We start from the raw sequence: 23,508 nt of genomic DNA on the forward strand, positions 1-23,508 counted from the left end.
CTGGCACAGGGATTGTTATTTCCATATTTTTTTCAAAAATGGCTTTTGGGGATTTCAAAAAGTCGCACGTCTTGTTAACATGTATAATTTGCATCGGGCTGGACATGTTTGGTGGGGTTAGGAGACAGCAAATAGTGTCGAGCTAGGCAGTAAAAATGAAGGGTCTAGTCACTTGGCTTGCTTAACAGACTTACCAGCACATCTCAAACAAGCATTAGCAAAGTCAATAGTTTGAGCGTTGGGTGCCTGCGTTTTTAGCTGGGCAGTGCTTGTTTTGTCACAATTGTTACCAAATGTTATTGTTGGGGAAGCTACCAAGCACTCATTACTCTAAAAGACAACATTGGCTAAAAGTAAAATGTTGTTTGGTCTCAAAAAGCACACATTGCCACAGTTGTCCCTGGTACTGAAGTAAACTGCTTTAACCCCTCCCGTGCTCATGACGAGCTCAGCTCATCATGAGGTACGGTTGCGCTGTGCTCATGACGAGCTGAGCTTGTCATGACCTGTGCGGCGCTCACACGCAGGGATAATTCCCCTGCTGTGCTGAGCGTTCCACGCAAACAGGTGTGGTCATGACGAGCTCAGCTCGTCATGAGCACAGCGCCACCGTTTAGCGTGACGAGCTGAGCTCGTCACAAGCACGGTGGGGGAATTAGCCCCGCGGCGAAGGGGTTAAGGGTGGATGTCCTGCTTGTGCAATGGAAGGATACCGTCACTCACAGAGCAGGTAACCAATGGCTAAGGTTGGCTGTCTATTGTACCATACTGTACACCCTAGTGAACAGAATAAAAATGACACAATGACCGAACGGTGGATGAATATGGCCGGCTGAAAACCCTCTAAAAGTATATCATACATATCGTTTTACTAAAATCAAAAGGTCTTGGATGACGTCAGACGTTATAAAACGAGAGGAAAGGAGGCAGGCGATTGGCGAATATCTTGCAATGGCCTGTCCTCACTTTACACCGCCCACCAATCCCCTCCGCCCAGAGGTCTCTGGGGCGGTCTGGAAGGCAGCAGTCGCTGTCCTGTAATTTCCGGAATGTTCTGGAAGGGCACGTGTGCTCGCGAACGCAAGGCTCGGCTTTCAAACCCTTGAAGCGCCTGACGAGACGGAGCTCCGGGCGCCAGACTTGGCACTAGAGCCCTGAATGACGTGCACTGTACAACCGGCCCTGGACTAGCGCCGAGGGCCAGCTGCCACCCTAGTCTGGGCCAGAGGCAGCACACACCGAAGAGGCTCCATTAGGGAAACATAATTCTACTGGCATATTCAAAACACATTTCTGTGGCAAATAAACACCACCCAACTGGCAGCTACACTTTATGACAAGCATTGGCAAAGCCACTAAATGTGGCCTTGGCAAGTCAGCAATGTTTTGTTTCTATTTTTTACATATACAATAAATATGAAAATAGTAAAAGTAATACAAAGTAGTGTATTTGCACAAAAGTAACTGATTAACCAAAAAAACAAACAGTGAACTGAGAGCATAAATGAAAGTTACGGTTGGCTTCCCCGCTGTGGCTCTGAAGTAACTACCTTCTAGGCAGATGTGCAAGAGCAAAATACTGGTAGTCACAGCGAAGAGAGGCAGCTGTGGACGGACCCCTTTTCCCCCAGGCTGTGGTGGGCAGAAGCAAAAAGTGAATGACACTGGAGCAGACCAATGGATGAAGAGAGTTAACCGAAAGCCCGTCCATGTGAATGGATGGATTTTGATTCTGAGGTGTTTTTTTTGTAAACATGAGTCTAAATAAACAGCTGAAGCTGTTTCTTGGCCAGACATGCGAAAAATAAATAATCGAAGATACAAATTCTAACATGGAAGTCTGGGTTAGGGGCGAAATATAACCAGAACGAGCAGGTAAAGTCCAGAGTCCGATTGGACAACAGAGAAAGTTGGACATTCTGTGAAGGGCAGGCTTATGCCTTTAAAAGACGATTGGAACTGAAGTGTAGTACAGCATAGTAATCAAACTTGACAAGCTCAATATCTGACTGTTATAACTTTTAAAAGGCACTAATTAGAGGCAGTAGTTACGGTAGGAAACGCTAAAATTGCACCCCATAACTCATAGTCACATGGCATAGATGTCTTATATCCAGGTACACGCAAAGTGTCCATCAAAATGATAATGGAAAGTTGGCCATCCTAAAAATGATTATGTTAATATCCCCTTGTATTATGTCACATTTTGAAATTGATGTTAATACATGAAACCGTGCCCACTTCCAACACGTTTAAAGTGTACTCTATGGGGCTGCCCCTGGGAACATGCCACTTTGCTCCTGTGGAGACAGGTTCCCCTACTCCAGTAGTTCAACCATTAATTTCCCCTGAAATGCTGTTTCCCAGGCTCATGTTGCACCAACCAAGTGCATGGACAGTCAGACCGATCCCTTACGTGCGTGCTGTGGTGAGTCGTAGGGTCGCTCACGCAGCCACATTTAGAATGAATGAGAGCTGTGCTGCATTCGTAGTCCAGGCCCAGTCGAAGCACTTGGAGGCAGCATCAAAAGCCAAGCACCAATAACCAGGGGCGCAACGTAAACTGTTGGGGTCTCCACGAAAAATAATGGAGGACCCCCTATAGTTTCACTTCGGTTAGCCACAAACAGGCACAGAATACCCGCAGAGTCGGGTGCCCCCTGACAGTGTTACTCCTTCCTAGGCTATTCGGAAGGCCATTTTAGGCCTCATTTTGCAGCCTTGTGTAAATGTAAATGTATAGGCATTTATATAGCGCACTACTTACCCGTAGGGTCCCAAGGCGCTTCGACCGCTGCGAAACCCTTCCTGGCTTCCCTGAGAGATGGTCCCTTAATGGGTATCTCCAGGGTGAGACCAGGCATCCCCGGCGGTCTGGTGGGGCCGTTAGTGAAGATGAGGCAAGCTAATGCCCAGAGTTGCCGAGTGTGATCGCTGATCAGAGTGGGCACTGAGGCGAGAGAATTATCGAGTCCGCTGACCCTGGTCCAGAAACCTGCCGCGCCGGGAATCGAACCCTGGTCCCGGGCCGTCCTCTGCTCTCGGGTCTGCCGCCTCTAACCAGTGAGCCACACTACTTCACTACTACTAGTTGTGACCTGGCCTGGGTTTGGTTATTGACAGCTTTGCTCTGTCCCCTCTCCAGCTACCCAAAGGCCCAAGCAGGAGAAGGGATGTACCCAGCATCGAGAGGCCGGTGACGTTCTAGCTACATGGCCGGGTGTCGTCGAGACCGATGTAGGACAAACCTACCTCAGAACCACCAGCTCCTCACAGGCTCAGTCAGAATCTGTCTCAGTGTTTACCAAACCCTCGGATACTACAGGAATGTGACAGTCAGGCCCCACAGAGGCTAGGGCCGTGGCGGACACCGTGCAGGAAACTCTCCTAAACCTGAGCGCGAGGCCTTATTTGGGAGCACGAGGCCTTATTTGGAAGCGCGAGCCCAGATCTGCTTATTCTTCCTCCACGGCGTAACACTTAGTTGCAGGGCTGCCTTCCTTTTTAGGCTTCCTGACTCTGTCTTTAATCCATCTGCAAAGGCCTAATTTTCGCTTTTTTTCTACGCTTCTTTCACCAGAGCGTCTGTGGGTCAGAAAAAAGAAATCCTGGGCCTTCCATTTACCACCAGAAGCAACCGGGTTTAATAACAGAACGCATTTTTAAGTGTTATTACAGATTGCAGGTGACGTCATCAAAATGTAGAACTGAAAGTTTACAAACCTCCACTGCAAAATACTAAACTAAACTACTAAAATACACAGTTGGCATGAATGTTAATTTTATTACGCGGCATTGTTCCCCAGCAACCAGCACCTGGTTAATGCCACCATGCAATGGCGGATCTACGACAGATGCAGCAGGTGCAGTGCACCAGGGCACAGACCTCTGAGGGGCTCATTGAATCTTGATAATTTAGCATTTTACCACCCCATTAGAAGTCAAAGGGGCCGTTTTCTTTATTGCACCAGAATCCACGCATCATTGCTACGCTACTGCAACCATGGACTTTATAACGAAAAATAGGGCAGTGGACAACAATTTGTGATAACTGTAACTGATGCAATTAGTTATTTATTTCAGAGAGAAGGTGAGATGATGAACTTGCATGCATGATAGCTTTTTCAGTTACGGCATCTGCAACAGAAATCTGTGCACACACCAGAGGCCTCTGGTTGGAATCTTGGCGGAGTAAACTCACAGACTACAGTTCTTAGCAGGTCGATAAAATGAGTATTAGTGAATTGGGTGACAGCAACATCTACTACTCAAAGCGCTAAGAAACCTTGAGGTTTTTGCATCAAGGACAAAGCAAAAAAAGTGACCATGATTATAGCAGGAGACAGAAAGTGTGCCTGGGTCAAGGATAACATGATACATAATCAAGCTGTGCAACTTCTTTTGGGTAAAAGAAAAATCTGCATTTTTCAAACTAGGTCTTTATTAGTGATAGGGGCTTGCAGCCAAGAAGCAGAGACCGAACCACTGCGTGAGCCGGCACTTCCAGCCTGTGGCTTCCAGAAGGGCGTGGCAAGTATTTCATAACCCTCTTCCTCCCTCCCATCATTGTGGGGCAGGAGTTTGAATGGGACATTTGGAAAAACGTTAAGTTCCCAAAACCACTGGATAATATTTCGACAGAAAAACATTTTTAGTTCAGAAATGAGTAGCGCTGTCCATGTGTATTCAGAATTAATTTTTTATGCTTTAGGATACACAGGGGGTAAAAACACTGCATATTGCATTGATATTTTTGGGTTTGGAGCATGTATTTTTTTAAATTTCCCACTCCGACGGAAAAAACGGCCTTTACAACGCAGCTTCAAGCATGTGCTCCATTTCACCACATGCTAAACAATGCTTGCCTTAACCGCTCATATGCCTGAACCACGCATATGCATAGTTAAGGTAGTCGGCGTTCTAGCTTGCTAAGTGGGCGGGAGAGGAACCGGATGGGAGGGCCTGCACGAAGGAAGGAAGGCTGTGAGGTAAGTTGGACTGGGCAGGGGGGGGTAGGTTTTAAGGGAGCGTGCCGGTTTTAGGGCGGGGGGGCAAAAGGGTAGTAGGTTTTAAGGGAGGGGGCCAGTTTTTAGGACGTAGGGCAGGGGAGTGGTCGAGCAGAACTTTAGGGCTCAGGGCAGGGGGGGGAAGGCCAGTCTTCAGGACAGGGGGACGTTTTTAGGGCTCAGGGCAGGGTGAGTCAGAATAGCTTAAGGTTTTAGGGGTGGAGTCTTTTTTCAGGCTCAGGGGGAGGTCAGGTTATAGGGCAGGGGCCAGGATTTTAGGACTCAGGGCGGAGGGACTGGGGTGTGAACTTTACCACACATCCCTTTACCAAACATGCCTTTACCACAAAATTGTGCTGCAAAAGCATGCGTAGTAGAGGACGGAGTTCTTTAGATGCATTCTTGTTGGGGCTGCGTCATTGGTGTAATGAAAATTGAGGGGGCCGCCCCCTGCACGGTATGAAAAGGGGCCCCCTCCAGGCTCAATCATGAGCTCTCTGGCCAGAGTGGAGTGCTGAGGGGGGCCCCTGGAGCTTGGGGCCCCTGGAGCTTGGGGCCCCCGCACCGTGGGGGCTGCGGGGGCCTATGTTACACCCCTGGGCTGCGTGTTAGAGGCACGTGTTGTTCAGCCATGCGAGCCTCTATCATACAACCCTCCCTAACATTTTTTTAATGTGAATTGTGAAAGGGCATCACTCTGAAATGTGGCAGCAACAATACCTTGATTCCTGACTCTACAATTAGTTTTTTGTCATTTGTACACATGCTAACACTATATGGGCAAATGTTTCAGCCTATCAGTATCAGTTTAACACCTGAAGACAGCAATTCGCAACTGGAAGGTGATCTGTCGCTGCATGACAAAAGGCCTATCACCGCGCGGCAACGTGTGTTGGTAGAATTTGTGTAATTTTTTTATCCGGTTGAGATAGACGTACTTTTTTAACATCTGCAAATTATACAGAAGATTTTGTGGCAAGTGCAACATATCCGTGATTATGGAAATGCTGCAGCAGCCCATAATGCCAGTGGCCCTGAAGATAGTGCAGTATGTTTGCTCATTTCCCTTTTCAAAAATCTATACGATTCATCTATACGCACTGTGGAAACAAGGGCTACCTTCCTGATGTGTGCGATATTCCAGTTTTGGGCTCCAACTCCCATTTGTGTCTACGACAGGGTTACAACTTTGGGGCAAATAGAGTGTATGCGCTGTTATGCGCTTTGGAATCGATACTACGCTGTGCTGAGCACCTTATTCCTCATTCTGGAGGTTTAAAGGTTTTAATTGAGTGCAAGCGGTGCTTCAAATGGATATTTATAAGGTGCACCACCATCTCAGTACCAGATCTGTCAACTAAAAAACAAGTCACCATGTGAGGAGGGAGTTGTGCCCTGGTGGGGGCAGGGCCTCGCACCCCCCTGAACCTCTAGTCACGCCCTCACCCCCCAAAAAAAGCTTGATGAGGATGGTGCAAACGTGTTGGGGTGTTGTCACTTCTCGTAATGGACATCGGCTATTCAAAGATTCCAAAGACAAGCTGGAAATCCATTCCTTGCAGTGGTTTTCAGCTAGTTTTCCCTGCCACCGTGTGATATCGGCTACTCACTGAGTGACCGTGTGAAGGGAGGTCGATATCGTGTGCCACACAGTGGCACCGTGCGAGTTGGCAGGTCTGCAGTACCAGTACTCACCATCCCAGAGTCCCTGTTTGCTTCTGAGAAGTGCTGGTTCTCTCCAGTAACCCCTTTGCTGCGGCGGCAATTCCGCCGCAGCGCTAGGGGGAAGGAGGGGGGCATGCGGCGCTCCCATGCTCGTGACGGAACCGCTCCGTCACGAGCCTCGGGCGCGCTGTGCTTGTGACGGAGCGGTCCCGTCACGGCCCGCCCGCTTAATAGAACGCACCGCGCAGGCGCAAAATCAGTACCACGCAGGCGCACCGAGCGGGCCGTGACGGAACCGTTCCGTCACCAGCACAGCGCGACCGAGGCTGGTGACGGAGCGGTTCCGTCACCAGCATGGGAGGGGTTAAAAGTAATACATCCCTGCTGAGAGGTGCAGGTACTCTCCTCTTTCACATTTAAGAAGTGCAGGTACTCAGTACCAGACGGTACCTGCCCATTTAAAGCACTGGGGGCCACGTGTGCATGTGGTAATGGGCGCACCCTGCACGAGCCATGTTTCAAGGAATGTTATGAATGAAGGAAGTTCAAGGTGCAAGACTAGCCATTTTGAAGGAGACACAGAAAGCCAAAGAATTTAAGCTTATTGGTCCTTTCCAGTAAAGTGTTTTTTGCACACTTATCAGCAAGTTTTTACTCTGAACCAAGTGAAAGAAATTAACGATGACTAGGTTGCTCAGTCGGTTGACGCACCTGTTGTACGTTTCAGGCTGCAATCTGAACCCCTCAAGTTCAATGTGATGTTTTTGGGCATTCCCTATTAGCTCACGGATTTTGATTAACGATAAATAAACGTGTAAAGCACATGGCTACCCCAACGAGGTTTCGCGGCGCTGCATGAAAGCAGTGACGTTAAAATAACCAAGTTTTCAACAGTTTACAAAACTCCAAAAAGGAAGTACAATTCCGAATATTTATAGGGAGAGAATTGCATAGGGTAGGACCTCGAAAGGCAAAGTCAAAATACAAAAACACTAACAATATTTAGGTTCCAAATCACGTGAGATTTAGAATGAGTTCTATCCGCCCTTGTGAATTATAGTATTGTCAAACTCGTGTTTTTTATAGTTTGTTTCAAGTTTTGTAGACCATCCACTTTATATTTCAAATATTTTAAAGTTTCAGTATTGTACTCTCCGACCTAATACATGCACATGTCTTTTACACACACGAACTAGGTCCATTAACATGCCCAAAACTTGAAACCCGTCGAGATGACTCAGCATGTCATGATTTCAAGAACAATTTGACGGGGAATGACAACTGTCAGACCATGTTTCCACGCGGGCAACTTACTTTGTCCCGTAATGTCTGGCACATAAATGACTAAATAAATACTGCTAATTATATTATCATGATTTTTGCTACTACTAATATTGGAATTATTCATATTCTAATAATATTAACTTTAAAATGACTCAGCAGTTTGAATGTCTCTTCAAAACTATTTGTGCACATGAATGATTATATTAATAATGATATTACCAATATTACTACTGCTAATATGATTGGAAAGGTTATTAATATTGAAATAATAATTACAGCAATAATAATAATAATTATTACCAGTAGTAACTGCAAAATGAGTCCGCAGATTAATATCTCTTCAAAGCTGTCTGTGTGTGAGCTCAAGGTCACACGCCTGAATCCTGGCACCCCTGACCCAGCCGATCCTTCATCGGCGATTGATAAAATGGGCATGTTTGGGTGGTGATAAATGAATTATTGCACTAGCAATCTGCAACATGTGCAGTGCCAGGAGCCATAAGAAACACAAGATGGTGCTAGCTCCAGACAAGGGGACCAAAATCAGCCAAGGCAAAAATACTCAGAACTGCCCCGCTTTCTTGGTTGCCTCGCCCAAGGTCTCATTCCAGCCACCCATTCTCTCTCTCATTCTTTCCTCTGTCTCTTCTCTCTTTCTCTCTTTCCCTGCCTCTCTTTCTCTTGAAGCCTCCCTAGGGCTGCTACAATTAACCCTGAAGAGCTGAGGGAAGTGTCATAGACACCAGGAGTGGCCCTGGGCTTTGAAGACCACTTCCAAGGGCTCCAGGCCACCAGGAAAAAGCACAGTAGTATTAACAGCCTGTCCTACCCTGCTAGCTTGGCAGTCGCCTTACCTGGCCTTTAACTCCTTGTAGTCCTCGCGTACTTTGCTGAGCTCGAGCTGCAGGCGCGCGCGCTCCTTGGCCACGGAGTCCAGGGTCTTGCGCGCGTCCCCCAGCTCCACCTGGTAGGCCGACTTGATGCCCGTCACCTCGCGGTTCACTGTCTCTTCGCATTCAGTAATGCGCAGTCGCAGCCCAGCGTTCTCCGACTCGAGCGAGCGCACCTTGTCGATGTAGACCGCAAGTCTGTCATTGAGGTCCTGCAGGTCCTCCTTCTCCTGTAGCCGGGTGATGCGGGTGGGAGACTGCAGCGGGGTACCTCCTTTCCGGGTGCTGCGCTTCTGGCCAGGGGTCTCCATAGCAGCAGACGTCGGGTGCAGGTTCCGTCAGAATCCAGACAGAATCCGTTGTCGGGTAGGCAAGGGAGCAACCGACAGCTGGACTGTCCTCGTCTCTGCTGCTGGCAGTCAATGCGCCCTCCTCTCCGGCTCCAGCTCACATAGCCAGACCAAGCCAAGGGAGGGGTCATTACGCTGCCAACTCCACGCCTTCAGTGTCATTACTTTATTTTTATTACATGGAGACTTGGACAGAGAGGGGAACCCACTAGCAATAAACCTGAAATAACCCACCTATATATTTTACAAGGCTTAGTTCAATATCAGAGTTTTTGTCTCAGCAAAAATCTCAGGCAAAAAGAAGGTAGCGACCATGGATCTTGTCCTGGGGCTCACAGCTGCTGTTCAGTACTCGGTCGTGCTCCAGCTAGGTTCACGCTACACAAGTACCATGTACATACATGCAACGATATCTCAAATGAGGAGTTCCCGGAGTATGTACATCACCTCCAATTTGTACGAACTATGTAAGGACAGCCCTCTGCGCATATATTTCTGCTTTTGTTCCGCGTCAGTGCCGTCTTAACGCATGGGCACGCGGGGCAGTTGCCCGGGGGTCCCACGGGCATAGGGGCCCCATACAGATCACAATTTAACACACATTTTCCGTTAAACATTTTTATCCCTGTGAGTGGTTGTGTAGACAGAGACCAGTGCACTGCTTTGCCCGGGGGCCTATAATGCTGTTAAGACAGCCCTGTTCCTGGTGTGTTGCGAATAAGAGCAGCTTTGTATGCACATCTAATGTGAATGTGGTATTTCATTCATCGTTGCAAGCTGTCTCATTCCATTCCATGGCACACACTGACTTCCAAATTGGAGTGTACGTCTGTCCCTCCCTAAATGTCTCTTACAGCGACACTCCTTACATTCAGACCCGAGTCCATTATAGAAGCTTACGGAACGCATAGTGGGCATGTAGTATCCGACAAAGAGACTGAAGTCCGAACAAATCACGTCATTCACCTCTCGTAAATCATGGCCCTATCCATGCTCAACAGCAGTAATAAGTAACATATCACACCTCACATGTGCATACATACACATTTATATATGTTTGTGCCATGCCAGTAAAACTAAATGTGGCCCAATAAATCATGTTATTTCAAACAAGTGTACTAACAAACAGATTCACACTTATTACTAAAGTTCAAAGGGATTATTACCAGAGTAGAGCATAGATAGCTTGATAAAAAATACTTAAATCCTCCATTCTAAAGTCACTTAACAGGAGAAAACAACTTGGATCGTATTCACAAATTTTGCTTGTTGTGGTTTTATCTCAGTGCACAGATTGAATCCATTATGCTCTGGTTTCGATTAAACCCTACTGCTTATAACTACCCTGGCATAAACCACATGCAGATCTGCAGAGTGCAATATGATATTTATTACCATTGTCAAACGAGGGGAGGGTCAGCCTGACCCAGTCAGGGTTGTACATCTTGTGAATTATGGCCCCTCCCCACACTCAGCAATGGTACTAGATAGCACATTACATCACACACACCTTTCTCTCTCTGTTCGTATCGATGGGACGCTATAGCCGTTTTTCCTGATATTGGACATCTATATTATACAGTGCATAGTGCCAGGATCAATCTGGGATCCCTTCATCAAGAGTTGGGAAGACTATTAGTATGATGGAACTGAAATTCTGAAGCCCTGAAAGAGCGAATTAATTTCGCGAAACATGTTGGCTTGGCTGTTCTGTGCTACTACAATGTGAAGAGAATTTTGTGATCAAGCATATGATGTACTTCAAATATTACTTCTACCAAAGTTGAAGACAAATTGATTTGTGTCTGAACAAGGACGGACGATAAGAAAAGAGTTTTGCATGGACACTTAAGATGCAAAGAGTGTGTTTTTCCCAGTGTATGTATATATATATATATATATATATATATATATATATATATATATATATATATATATATATATATATATATATATATATAGAGAGAGATATATATACACATATACACACACACACACACATACATATATATACAGCTTTGGACAAAAAACATACATATATATACACACTTTCTCTTCAAAAATAAATAAAATCAATAACAAATATTACAAAATAGCAATGATGTAATGTGCAATTTATTTTTCAGTACCAATTATTTTGGTTAAAAGTAGTTTCTTGGTAACACACGAGTATATGAGTATGTACGAAAAGTATTTCTTGTGCGGAGAGTCTCGCGCCACAGATGTGCCATGTTCAGTGCCCAGGGCAACAAACAGATACATCATCCTCTTTTGTGAATAAAAAAGAAATTGACCTCATTCAGTCAGAACGGCTAAGAACCGTGGGATTAAAAGACACTCCGCCCACTCCTCCCATCTGCAGTAGATGACACCATTAGAGCGGGGTGGCCTATTCACTATACCTCGCGTGTACATTACGGATATATGTCATGACTCAAAACATCAAAAACTGATATTTTGGGGGTCTTGATTCTCACTGGTCAGGTGATCGGAGCTGCTCGGGCCCCACTTCTTGAAATTCTAGCGGCTGTGTCCCACTCACCTGGTGGTACCGCCTCAGATCTGATCTCTCGGTCATCGGCCCATAAACTTTATCAGTTATAACAGCTCCGGTTGTAAAGTTCATAGATAAAAGGAAATTTCACTTTAAAAAAAAATAGAAGAGACACCAGCTCGGTACAAAGGACACACCAGTGAGACATCTCAGCGGGCAATGCCTCTGATGGTATCTGTGCTTAGCATCTAGGTAAGACATTCAAATTCCTAGTAGGGGCCCCTTAGCCTCTCATCTTTCTGAGGTTGATGCAATTAATACAGTTGAGAATGGTAATGTTCGTGCTTGGGGCCCTCAGTCCTCTGAATCTGCCAGACCGTCGCAGCAGAACACTATATATAACAAGCACTGGCAAAGCCAACCAATCTTGACTTTATAATGAGAGTGCAAAGCTGTTGGCCTTGCTAATGTTTGTTTGTAAAGCATTGTTTACCAGCAGTAAAAGAAAAAAACATTTCAAAATACTGAAGGGAGAGCAAACACATATCTAATGGTATCTCAAAACTATACACTCAATTGAGTATATTAAATGTTTATAACTGACATGTTATATTTTTAAAACACTTTTAATCTAAGGAAACTGTGAAGAGAACTTAAAAAGAATAAGGAAGCATCAGAATGTAAATGGAATGGTTTGCGGGGACCTAATCGACTTTCCACAGGATTCAGCCATCTTCTCCTCTGCACTGGCCGAGGGAGCAGATTTATGGGCCCTGAAGAGAAAAAGTGTCATGCTAGATACACCTTCTGCCTCAGGGGCCAGCAGAGTGAGTGCAGGAGACTACCCTCACTCCTGCACCATAACAGTCTTTGTGTGCCAAGGCTTGTGCTTTTTAAGCAATATGTGGAATACAACTGATGAAACAAAATTCTGCCCCAGTAAAAATATCCCTGTTTCTGCATGTTTACAGACAAGCAGGGGTGGGGGGCACGGTATGGGAAGGGGGGTATTTGAGAGGTGAAGCAGCACAAGAGGGGGAAGTCTAACCTACACATGCACTCTTATCGAGTGCTGAATGTAAAAGAAAAAAACAATTCCTTAAATGTGAGCAGTGGAAAAATACAAGTCTGCCAATCAAAATGAGCGTAAAGATGCTATGCTCGAGGGTAGAGAACAATATTAAAAAACAGGAAGGAATGCCATCAAATAAGAACCAATCAAATGAGAGTCACAATAGAGCTGACCAATGGTAAGCAACCGGCAGGCTGCAGGCCCACTGTAAGCTCACAATAGATCAAATGGGACCCTTCTAATGGGTTATGGCCTGATTCAAATAGAAAAGTGTAAAAGTGCAGGTGGAGTTTTGCAACATGGCTTGAAGGTACTTTTATACTTTCTTTTTTTCAAATTTGCAAACTAGGTATGCGTGTTTACCTAACAGTAAACCTGGAAAACTTTGCAAAGCATAGTATTCTACTACACTTGCAATGGGACTTTTTTAGGCTGCCTATTCTTCGTTGTAGGTAGTGTACAATTCCGCACAGTGGGAAGGGCTGACACCTGTAAAAACAGGCACTTTCACTACGAGGTATTATTTTTGACCCTTAGAAAAAGCCATTGGCTCAACCAGTTCTAGGGGTGAACTGCTCTCCTTCACATCCTGAAAGGGAAATTACTCCAGGACTTGGCTGGAGTAAACCGACAACTATTTTCAGAAATGAGTCGATGTCAGTTTCTGACTGCCCACAAATCGTCACGTGGGATTTACTACTGTAGATTCTGCAGGCTTATTGATGACAAGCGTAAAAGTGCTATGAAAATGAACTAAGTGCCCCTTGTGCAGTAAATATAGGTATCGATAATTTTACAGCCCATGTTAAATAATTTACAAAATGAGAAGAAAACATATTGATTTTAAATATTCAATGCGTTAATGTAGAAGAAGCTTTTTAGTATTCAGGTGCCTATGTATGTCCCCTTCCAAGTGGGACAATTCAACTCCATCACCATTTCCTACTCTCAAAACATAAATAAAATGATACAGAACATATGGACAAAGTTATTAGATAAATAGATAGAAAGATAGATAGATAGATAACATCTTTGTATACATTAAAGCAAAGAATAATCAAAATACATCTGTTTTCTCTATTTGTGAATTATGCAACATGAAATGCAAAATTATTAATAGTTTTATTTAATCCTTAAGGGGCGCTTTGCTGATTTTGATAGTTTGCTGGTTACCCCAGTCCTTCGTGGGGATATCGTCCAGGGTACACCCCACTGGTGATGTAAGATGTAAATAAAGACACTTTACCCTCAGACATAAGTGACCAGCCATAATACCTTATTCAGGGCTTTAATATCCATAGCTGTCAAGTCACCATGTTTGCTTAACTCCTTCAGCCCGTCCTGACTTTTTATCCAACTGCTCTACGCTTGTTAGGATCTTTGAGCCCATAGTTCAAATGTTATAGGCAAAACTACAAGTCCAAGAATGCACTGTGTTCAAGTCCCAGAATGCATTGTGCTGATGGTTTACAAGCCAAGACAAACTCAAGGCACTGCACATGGCATTTAGCTACTTCGCAGCTGTGCATTCTCTCCTCTATGGGCCATATGTATCATCAACTTGATTTGCGATTCCCAAATAGCGATTTTTAAGAAATCGCTATTTGAGAATCGCAAATAGGTATGTATGTACAAAATCTTTTTTTTTGCGATTTCTTAAAATTCCTTAATTGCGTTTAGCAAATTGCTAATCGCAATTAAGGACTACTTTCCGATTCATTTCTATGGGCTAGGAGCCCCAAGGGAATGAATGGGAAGTTATTCTCAATTTGCGATTCGCAATTTGCAAATCGCAAATTGAGAATAATTTCAAGGGTGCAGGGGTGTTCAAAGGACACCCGGTTGCACCCTTGAAATATGCATGGGTGCACATGTGGCGCACATACATGCCCCTAGAGCATGTATGTGCATCACATGGCACTTTGAAAAATGCAAAAATGGGCATTTTTCAAGGAATTCGCAACTAGTTGGTGGTAATTTGCGATTCCTTAAGGACATTTTGCTAATTTTTTTTGCTTTATACATTGCATTTAAGGAATTGCAAAATTTACAATTCCTTAAATGCAATTGCAAAATAAGGAATCGCAAATTTTGCCATTCCTTGTTTTGCACCACATTTTGCTTCATACATACCATTTAGCAAATTCACATTCGCAATGGCCGAAATTCTGCGAATTTAGGCCTTTGCGAATGCGAATTTGCTTGATACATATGGCCCAAAGCATCAGGTACTGCAGAGAACCCCTTCATGGTAATTTCACCCTTGAGTCTTCGCTGTATTGGAACTCTGTATACTGAATGGTTGGGGGGGGGGGGGAGGGGTGAGGACCTCCAAGGGCACTCTGAGGATTCCGAACAGATCTGTCTCTTTTTTTTTTTTTCTGTAATTTTTTATTGAAAATAAAGAGCATATTTACATGGTACTGCTCTTTTGAGAGCTGGAGGGTACCGTTTGCAACGAGGCCGGAGGTCAGGCCTTTTATGCAACAACCCTTCCTTAACTGCGAATGCCTCTTGGAGGCCCTGGATTGTAAGGATTGTTATATACCGGTTTATTTAATTTAAAAGTGTATATAGCGCAAACAAATAGCAATCGGGTGTCTGAGCCCTTTAGTTACAGTTACTGAATGAATATGACCGAACTGGGTAACAGCAACCCCTACTATTTTGGATAGAATACAGTTTATAAAAAAAAATCGAACAGTTGCATAGGTTAGGATACAGAAGAACATTTAAAATAAATATATACGTTATAATCAGCAATCACCCAAATGAACAAGTAAATGCAGGAAATTCGATTTTTGCCACTGGAAATGTGCTCCGACATAAAGCAGGCACTGAAGAGAAGAAAAACAAGTGGGCCCCCCTTATTTTAGTCAATATGTTGCAATTTTTTTCCAGATTCTCAAATACCACAAAAATGTGACAGTCAGCTCCTGGCAGCGCCTGGTCTACAAGAGGCGACCAGCAGGAAGCGCTCCTAAACCCGCGCGCAAGGCCTTATTTGGAAGAATGAATGAACCCTTGCCTGTTATTCAACCAGAGTTGTAAGTTTGTTGCAGGGTAGCGTTTCTTTTTAAGGCTGCCTCACTTCACCGTTATTCTAATTCCAGTGTCCTGACTTTCACCAGGGGCGGCCTTAGGCATGTGCAAGCTGTGCACCTGCACAGGGCCACCAAACCCCAGGGGCCACCACGCCAATATATATCCTTAATATAATAATCCTCTGAGGATGAATACATATTTGCGTAGCGGCCCCTGGCAGGGATTTGGTGACCTCCGGCTCTGTTCCACTTCCAAACACCCTGACACCCCCCCCACTCTTCACTGGCCTCCGCGCTCCCCCCCCCCCGCCCGGACCCCCTCTTCCAGGGCCCCCTAACTATGCTCCCTGTCCAGGGCCGCCATGAGCCTAGAGCCACCCCTGCTTTCACGTTACCTTAGAGACTGAGGCGCTGGGGAGCATAAAAATACAATTTGGGTCCATCGTTTTATTATGCCATGAGCGGGGGTAACATTTGAGACCTTGTCACATATGGTGGTCACTTTAAGTTACTATTCATTTATACATTCGTTTTTGGTAACACCCATTGGTTGTTCTCTCCGGATGAGACCATTTTGAAAGCCTCAAGCTGCAGCAACTGAAGAGGGACTACATTACGTTGCTTGCTTTAATGAAAGGGAAGAATGACCATCTACACCCTACTACTATGAATGTTGTTGATTGTTTTCATATATATAAAAAGGGTTGGTGACAAATTTGCACTAACTACTCTGTGCTGCTACTTCCCAAGGCCTAGTCCTCAGCCTTGCACCCTATGGCACTCATTCCGATGGCAGGCGGACCCCCACTGTTAGGCCGCCCACCATCCAGGACATCAGTCCGACCGCTGCATTACAATGCAGCTGGTCAGACTGCATAGTTCTGGGGGTAGGACCGCCGCCTCCAACAGAAACAAAGAACCTATTGGGATGACGGTCAGATTCCTAAACCTACAATGGAGGTGGTGCCTGCACCAGCACCGCCGTAGGGATTGGGATATCCCTTTCTGTCCGCCTGTTCATGGCGGCCCCACCGACATGAACTGGCAGACGGAAAAAGACTTTGGGAGCTTAAATAGGGCACCCCGTCCCCTGAGGGCACTGCAAAGTGGCCTGGGGGGCACATGTAGTGCCCCCCACACATCCATGCACCATGTGGCTGGCACACTGTGCATGGATGTGGACATAGTGCCTTTTTCTACTGCAGATCTTTTCCTGGGCTGCAGCAGAAGCGGCAGTAGGAAAAAGCATTTTACTACCACCTGCAAAGCGATCCTATCCTAATCGGGCAGGTGGGACCACCGACACATTATCGGACGATCATCTGCCCGAAAGGATGGCGGTTGGTGGTATGACCGACCCTCATCTTAATAAGGGCCTATGTTTGGTTACTATTAACATCGTGGTTTAAGGACTACGTAACTGTGTCTGCTGCCACAGAAAGGGACCAAGGGCTGTGATCTGTTTCAGAATCCTGATGATGGTTTCCAGAGAGAAAATATTTGTTACCACAAATAACCACTAGCTACTATACTATTCTTAAAGACTGGTTGGGGTTTGTAAATGAACAGCTTAATGTGTCATAAAAAAATGGAAAATCTATTACATTAAAAAATTCATCCTATCTCCCTTCTCTTTATACTTTACATGTGACCAAACTAGTTCACTTTTTAGGTCTGACGTTAGCCAAGACCTTTTGATTTTAGTAAAATAATATACATATATTATTCTTACAGGGGTTTTCAACTGGCCCTCTTCATCTATTGGTCTGATATTGTGCCATTCACATTTTTCTTCCGCCCGCTACAGCCATTGGCTATCTTTTCTGTGAGTGGCATCGTTCATTCCTTTCACAAGGAGCACGTCCACACGCAAATTAAGTGGCTTCAGCGCTACTACGGCAATGTGTGATTTTGGACAGCTCGTGATCTCCACACCTAAGACATCTTTTATCCAGCTAATAGTCTGTAGACTATTCATAAGTGGACGTCTCTTCATCACCTCAAACCCTCTAAAAGCAAATGTTCTCCTAACTCCTATAAACACTCCCAACTCTCTGTACACTGCTAGCGAGACATTCTCGGCTGCAAACCTTTGATCATCACTTGTACAAAATGGCTCGCCAACACTTTGTAGAATTGACTGACTCTTCAATCCTACGTGAATGGCACGGACAACGGTGTCCATTTCAATTCAGACTCCTATATGGGTTTCAAGCAGTAGGATTGCAAGGTCAAAGTTCACTTTAGGCCTCTCAAGACAGGACTATGGCAATTTGCTCTTCATAACCAACTTTTTTTTCTAATCACTGGGGATTTGAAAGCCAAGAGAATCAGAATACACCAACATTTTGGGGAAGCGACATATATACAATAACTATGTTATCAAATTAGGTTGCAGTAGAAGGGGGTAATTAAACAGCTAGGGGGACAGAAAAGGAGGAGACATTGTCCACAGTATGGATTTTTGCAGAAGAGTGGGATTAGGCAGGATTCTTGTACTGTTTTATTTCTTTGGGATTGCCCAACTGGTGCAACTGGCTAAAAGATGTAAATTTGAAGTAATTTACTTATTTCAGAAAAGAGGTGACAAAATATCTTGGAGGAAAGCACTATAAGATAGCTCAGTGGATTAATGCTTCTGCTGTTGATATATTTTGGTAATCTAAGCGTCACAGGTTGGAATCCCAATGAATCCGACTCCTAGAATATCACCCCCCAGATCCTTCAAATGAAAGTGACTGAACTGCGTAAGAGTAACCTCTACTATTTACAACAGTAAGAAGACTCAAGAGTGTAGTGGCAAACGCTACATAAAATATAATGTATCATGATCGTAGTGGGAGCTGGAAAATGTGTCTCGGCGACGTGAAGGACGGATAGAGGATACCATGATTTTGTGGAAACGCAAGGCGGAAAATGAACACGTGTGGGGAAAAAATGCATTTTTTAAAACTGGTGTGTGTCCACTAAGGAGAAATATCAAGACAAGAAGCCAGACAGAAGCACGTCATGGGCCTGCCCCTCTAACCACAGGCCTCCAGAATAGGCGTGGAAGGTATTTCATAATCCCCGCCTCCCTCGTTTCTTGAGCATTTTGGATGACAACCCTGAGCTAAAATCTTCACTCTCCTAAACCATTTGCATAATCTCCAAAAACTAAATTAAGATACATTTATAATGTGTTATTAATGCTTCAGGTTGGCTGTGGACGGGACAAAGAGAAATTAGCATTTTTTTTATTTACCAAGTGGTGAAATTTTGAAGGTGTGAAGAACAGAAGTCCTGGGTGGTGAAGGAAAACTCTCGCTGTGAATGTTCACATGTAATACAGCCCAAGGCAGGCTCAGACGAGCTGCTAAAAATATCCCCTGGTGTCTGTACGTCTCTTCCACGGTCTGCAAGGCTTTCAGAAACCCTCTGGGTAAAAGTTATAACAATCTTTTTGATTCCTTTTTCGGCCTTTTCTTTCTCCACAAATCTATCCCAAAATTCAGAAACCACAGGCCTATCCCTTTAATGCTACCGATTCAGAATTCTTGTGTGCAAGTCGCCGAATTGTTCGTGTCCTAGCCTCACATGAATATCTGTCTGACCTATACTAACCCTAGCTGGTAGCATTGTAAGGCAACTATAGTTCCTACCTTCTTTTCTAGCCGCTTTAGGCATGCTAAGTGCTACCAAGATGGCAAACGGCGACACTTTGCCACAAAATAAACACCAAAATAAATACTACTTACTCTTCGTGCACTAAAAATGGCACATTCCTCGTGGTCAGTTACACTCCATCATCTGCATGAAGGCCTGGACGTATAATTGACACCTCGAAATTAAGGGAACATGCAGATGTGCTGGGCACATTTTTGCTCAAGACAAATTGATCGGCCATGTATTTGACACAGATGTTACAACAGTGTCTCGGTGTTAAGGCTTCCCATATGTTTTTTCCTGCTCGTAATGGCACAAAACGAGCTACAAATCGTTGGATTGGAATGTGGGGCGTTATGAACAGGAGCGGCTGTGTTTAATTCAAGCATGCCACCCAACCCTTTTTTGTGTGGCGGCGGTGTCATACCACGCCACTTTTAAAGGCACCTTCCTTCACAGACGTGTGAAAGTACGCCCTCCGTGAGAAGCACGCGCAGGAGAGCGTCTAAGACGTCTTGTGCAACAACGCAGCGTATATGTGACGTGGTTCTTGCTCTGAAAGAATCGTCACTCACAAGTTTCCATGATGGGTTTATGATCGTGCTAATGGTGTTTTTAAAATACACAAACTAGAGTATTCCAATAGAAAAACTATGAATGGCCATATTTTACTGTGGGGCGCACAGTAGGTTACTGGAGTTCACCAAACAACAAAGTCACGGGTCTGAGGTGGATCCGGGAGGATCGCTCAGTGAGCTGAATACTCTCTGCTGAAAACTAAATCTTTGGGATGTCACGAGTTGGCATTGGCATCGAGTCACACCCCGGCCTCGATCCTACTTAGGTCGGTAAATCTCGCACCATAAACTGCCGAATACTAATACAGTATTCCCGAAATATCCTCATATAAGGGACTTCGTGGTCCTGGAGGGGAAAAAAGCAACGAATCGCCCAGAAACTTTAAGATAGGGCGCAGCAGTGGGTGGCAAGGGCGGACTGGCCGTTGAGGGCACCGGGCAATCCCCCGGTGCGCCGCACGGGTGGGGGGCGATGTTGGGCCTCTGGGGGCCGTTTTGGTTACAGCTCGACTCCTACCGAATCTTCACCGCTCTGGCGACGAGATTTTATTTGTAGCACGTGTAAGTGACCGAAAGTATCAGCCAGCAAGAGCTACAGGCTGGGGGTATTCAGACTATAATCAATTCTATCATGCAATCAATTTATTTTTTCATTTTGTCTTGTCTGATCATTTAGCAGTCAGGGAGATTTTACTATGAACCAAACGAATGAAAATTAGATAGCCCGTCAGCTGATGCACCTGCTGCGGAGAACTCGCTGCAAACCGAGACCCACCCTTTCATCATTCATCATTTCAGAGTCTTTAAAGCATAACCCATTAATTTTTTTTATGAATGGCAGGTGTGGCTGTTGGGTAACATACAACGTGGCTGTGGTAGATGCCATAATGTGTGAACTATATGAGTCAGCATTAACGATTATGAATATTATTATTCGCACTAATATGTTTAATAATTATTATTATCAGTCCTCTTTAATCTAGAAAAATGGCACAATAGAGTAATGCATCCTCGAAAATACCAGCGTGTATGAAAAGCCCGAAGCGTGTGACACCTCATCCATTCATCCTCCCACAAGTCAGAGACGACTCAGACTTTCATCATTCAGAAGCGAAAACATAAAAATTCCTTTATATATTTTTTTTTTGGGGGGGGGGGGGGGTGGCAGCTATTGCTGTTTGGTTAACATTAAACTAAAGTACAATTAAAAATTAACATTTTAGGTGTGCTGTGTACCATTATTCTATGACATGTAAAAGAAGTGGCATTATTATTGCTGATAATTACAAATATTATTGTATTAGTAATCTTAGCTATAAAATGCTTCTTCAGAATAATGCCTGCTCAAAAAAAAAACATAGTGTCTCAGAAGCCTTGACTCCTATGTGCCAGCCTTTCATCTTTCTGAGGTGAATAAAAGGAGTGCGACCGTTTATAACTGATTCTTGGTGCAGTGATTGGGCTATATAGAGCAGCTGCCCTCGTGCGCGCGCCGCCGCCGCCTGCGTGCCCTCACCTGGCCTTCAGCTCCTTGTAGTCCTCGCGCACTTTGCTGAGCTCGAGCTGCAGGCGCGCGCGCTCCTTGGCCACGGAGTCCAGGGTCTTGCGCGCGTCCGCCAGCTCCACCTCGTAGGCCGACTTGATGCCCGTCACCTCGCGGTTCACCACCTCCTCGGACTCGGTGATGCGCAGGCGCAGGCCGGCGTTCTCGTGCTCGAGCGAGCGCACCTTGTCGATGTAGACGGCCAGGCGGTCGTTGAGCTCCTGCAGGTCCTCCTTCTCCTGCAGGCGCGTGATGCGGGTGGGCGAGAGCGGGGTGGCGACGCCGCCCGCGCGCCCGCCGCGCTTCTGGCCGGGGGTCTCCATGGCGCGAGGCTCGGTCGGTCTGTCGGTGTCCGTGCTGGGTCTGGCGGGAGCAGCAGGCAGCCTGGCTGTGCTCGTCGGGGCCGCTGGCTGTCAGTGTGCCCGCAGCTCCCTGCTCCGGCTCACATATCCCGGCCGGGCCCAGGGAGGAGCGTGCTGACTCCGCAGCCACACCCTCCACTTACACACTTCAGTTTTTTTCTTCCAAGTACAAGATCTTTTAACAGGGAGAAATCTGTAACTATTTAAAACCGGAGAGAGGAAAAAAAAGCTATGGCAGGGTTGTTGTTTTTCGAAACTTTAATAGGGTTACGAATAAGTAACATTGCTGGGGTCGACACAGTTTTTTGTAGTCTTGTTTATTAATCCAGGAATGTATCTGTTTGTGATTTATAATTTTAGCAGAAATCTCACTGAAGAACAAAAAAAAGACACCAGTGGTTCAGCACTTGGGGTTGGCACATGCACTTGAGACCCTTCGAACAATCCTGTTTTGGAGTGGGCTTTTAACCCCATGCGCGCTGCGGGTTTTCCCGCTGTGCGCTGACTTTTGCGAAATTGGGCGCAACGGACTTTCTTCTTAAAAACAGATAGGTACATTTCACCATAATTATTTTTGTAGAGCACACTTTGACATCTACTTAAACATGTGAGTAAGGTGAGGATATTTAGTGCACATCCTCGTCCTGAAGAAGGAGTCTTCTACTCCGAAACATGTCGACGCACTTTTGAGGTTGTCTTACCATAACAGTAAATAACAACCTCGTCTGCACATTTTTGATGATACCAGCCAAGGACTTAATAAAAAGTTTTTGTTTTCATCCTACGAGCCAGGTATCTTTTAACCAACACTTTCACCTCACCACTCACATACTATTACTCCACACACACCAACACATAGTTCACCTTCAGTGCTCCTGCGTAGTCGCGAGTCGTAGCACGCCGCATTCCGTAGAGGTTTGCGAAGACCCCGATGATGAAGCATGACACCAAGGGGCCTTTTGGTGTGTGAGGGGTATTTAAACAACACTGGTTGCTCCCCACAATTGTAGGGACCACCAAACCCATCCTAAGTGGATTCCTTTTGTTTATACATATTACCTGGGGAGACAGAATTCACTTCTTCCTCTCCCTCCCCCCCCATTGTTATCTACATGAGCGTACGACAGGCATAACTCATGACGAGCTCAGCTCGTCATGAGCGTGGAAGGGGTTAAAAGAACGAACATTTGCAATGCAATAGGTCTCGCATTTGTGAGAGTTTAAGCTAATCTCGCTGAAGAACAAAAAAAAAGGCACCCCTGGTTGAGCACTTGGGGTTGGTACGTGCACTTGAGACCCTTCGAACGATCCTGTTTTGGAAAGGGCTTTTAAAAGAACGAACATTTGCAATGCAATAGGTCTTGCATTTGGGAGAGTTTAAGCTAATGGCATTGAAATGATAGTGCCTTTTATTTATCAGTTTTGATAATGTACTCATAAATAAAAGGCATTATCATTTACAATGCCAATAGCTCAAACTCTTGTAAATTCGAGAACTGTTTAATTTCAAAGAAGTGGCTGCCATTGTCCCGGGCTGCTTGGAAAGAGAAAGCACGCAAGGCGTGCTGAATGTTG

The 23,508-nt window shown here is 45.2% G+C and overlaps 1 protein-coding gene across 3 annotated transcripts in view; it reads right to left on the bottom strand.

Moving 5' to 3' along the window:
* The window catches only part of LMNA (lamin A/C), a 130,377-nt gene extending 108,358 nt beyond the window's left edge, over positions 1 to 22,019 (bottom strand). Inside the window, exon 1 of one of the 3 annotated variants that reach the window (XR_013603767.1) lies at positions 21,545 to 22,008. Coding sequence is in view for 2 of the 3 variants with exons in the window: in XM_078670384.1 (XP_078526510.1) it covers positions 21,545 to 21,894 (350 nt within the window). In the remaining variant the exon portion in view is untranslated. Of the gene's footprint in view, positions 1 to 8,809; positions 9,299 to 21,544 lie in introns of those variants that run through there. The other 2 variants (XM_078670384.1, XM_078670385.1) reach the window with 2 other exon arrangements.
* Between the last annotated feature and the right edge of the window lie 1,489 nt (positions 22,020 to 23,508).

This window comes from Lissotriton helveticus, chromosome 12, assembly GCF_964261635.1.
Source record: "Lissotriton helveticus chromosome 12, aLisHel1.1, whole genome shotgun sequence".
NCBI classification, from domain to species: domain Eukaryota; kingdom Metazoa; phylum Chordata; class Amphibia; order Caudata; family Salamandridae; genus Lissotriton; species Lissotriton helveticus.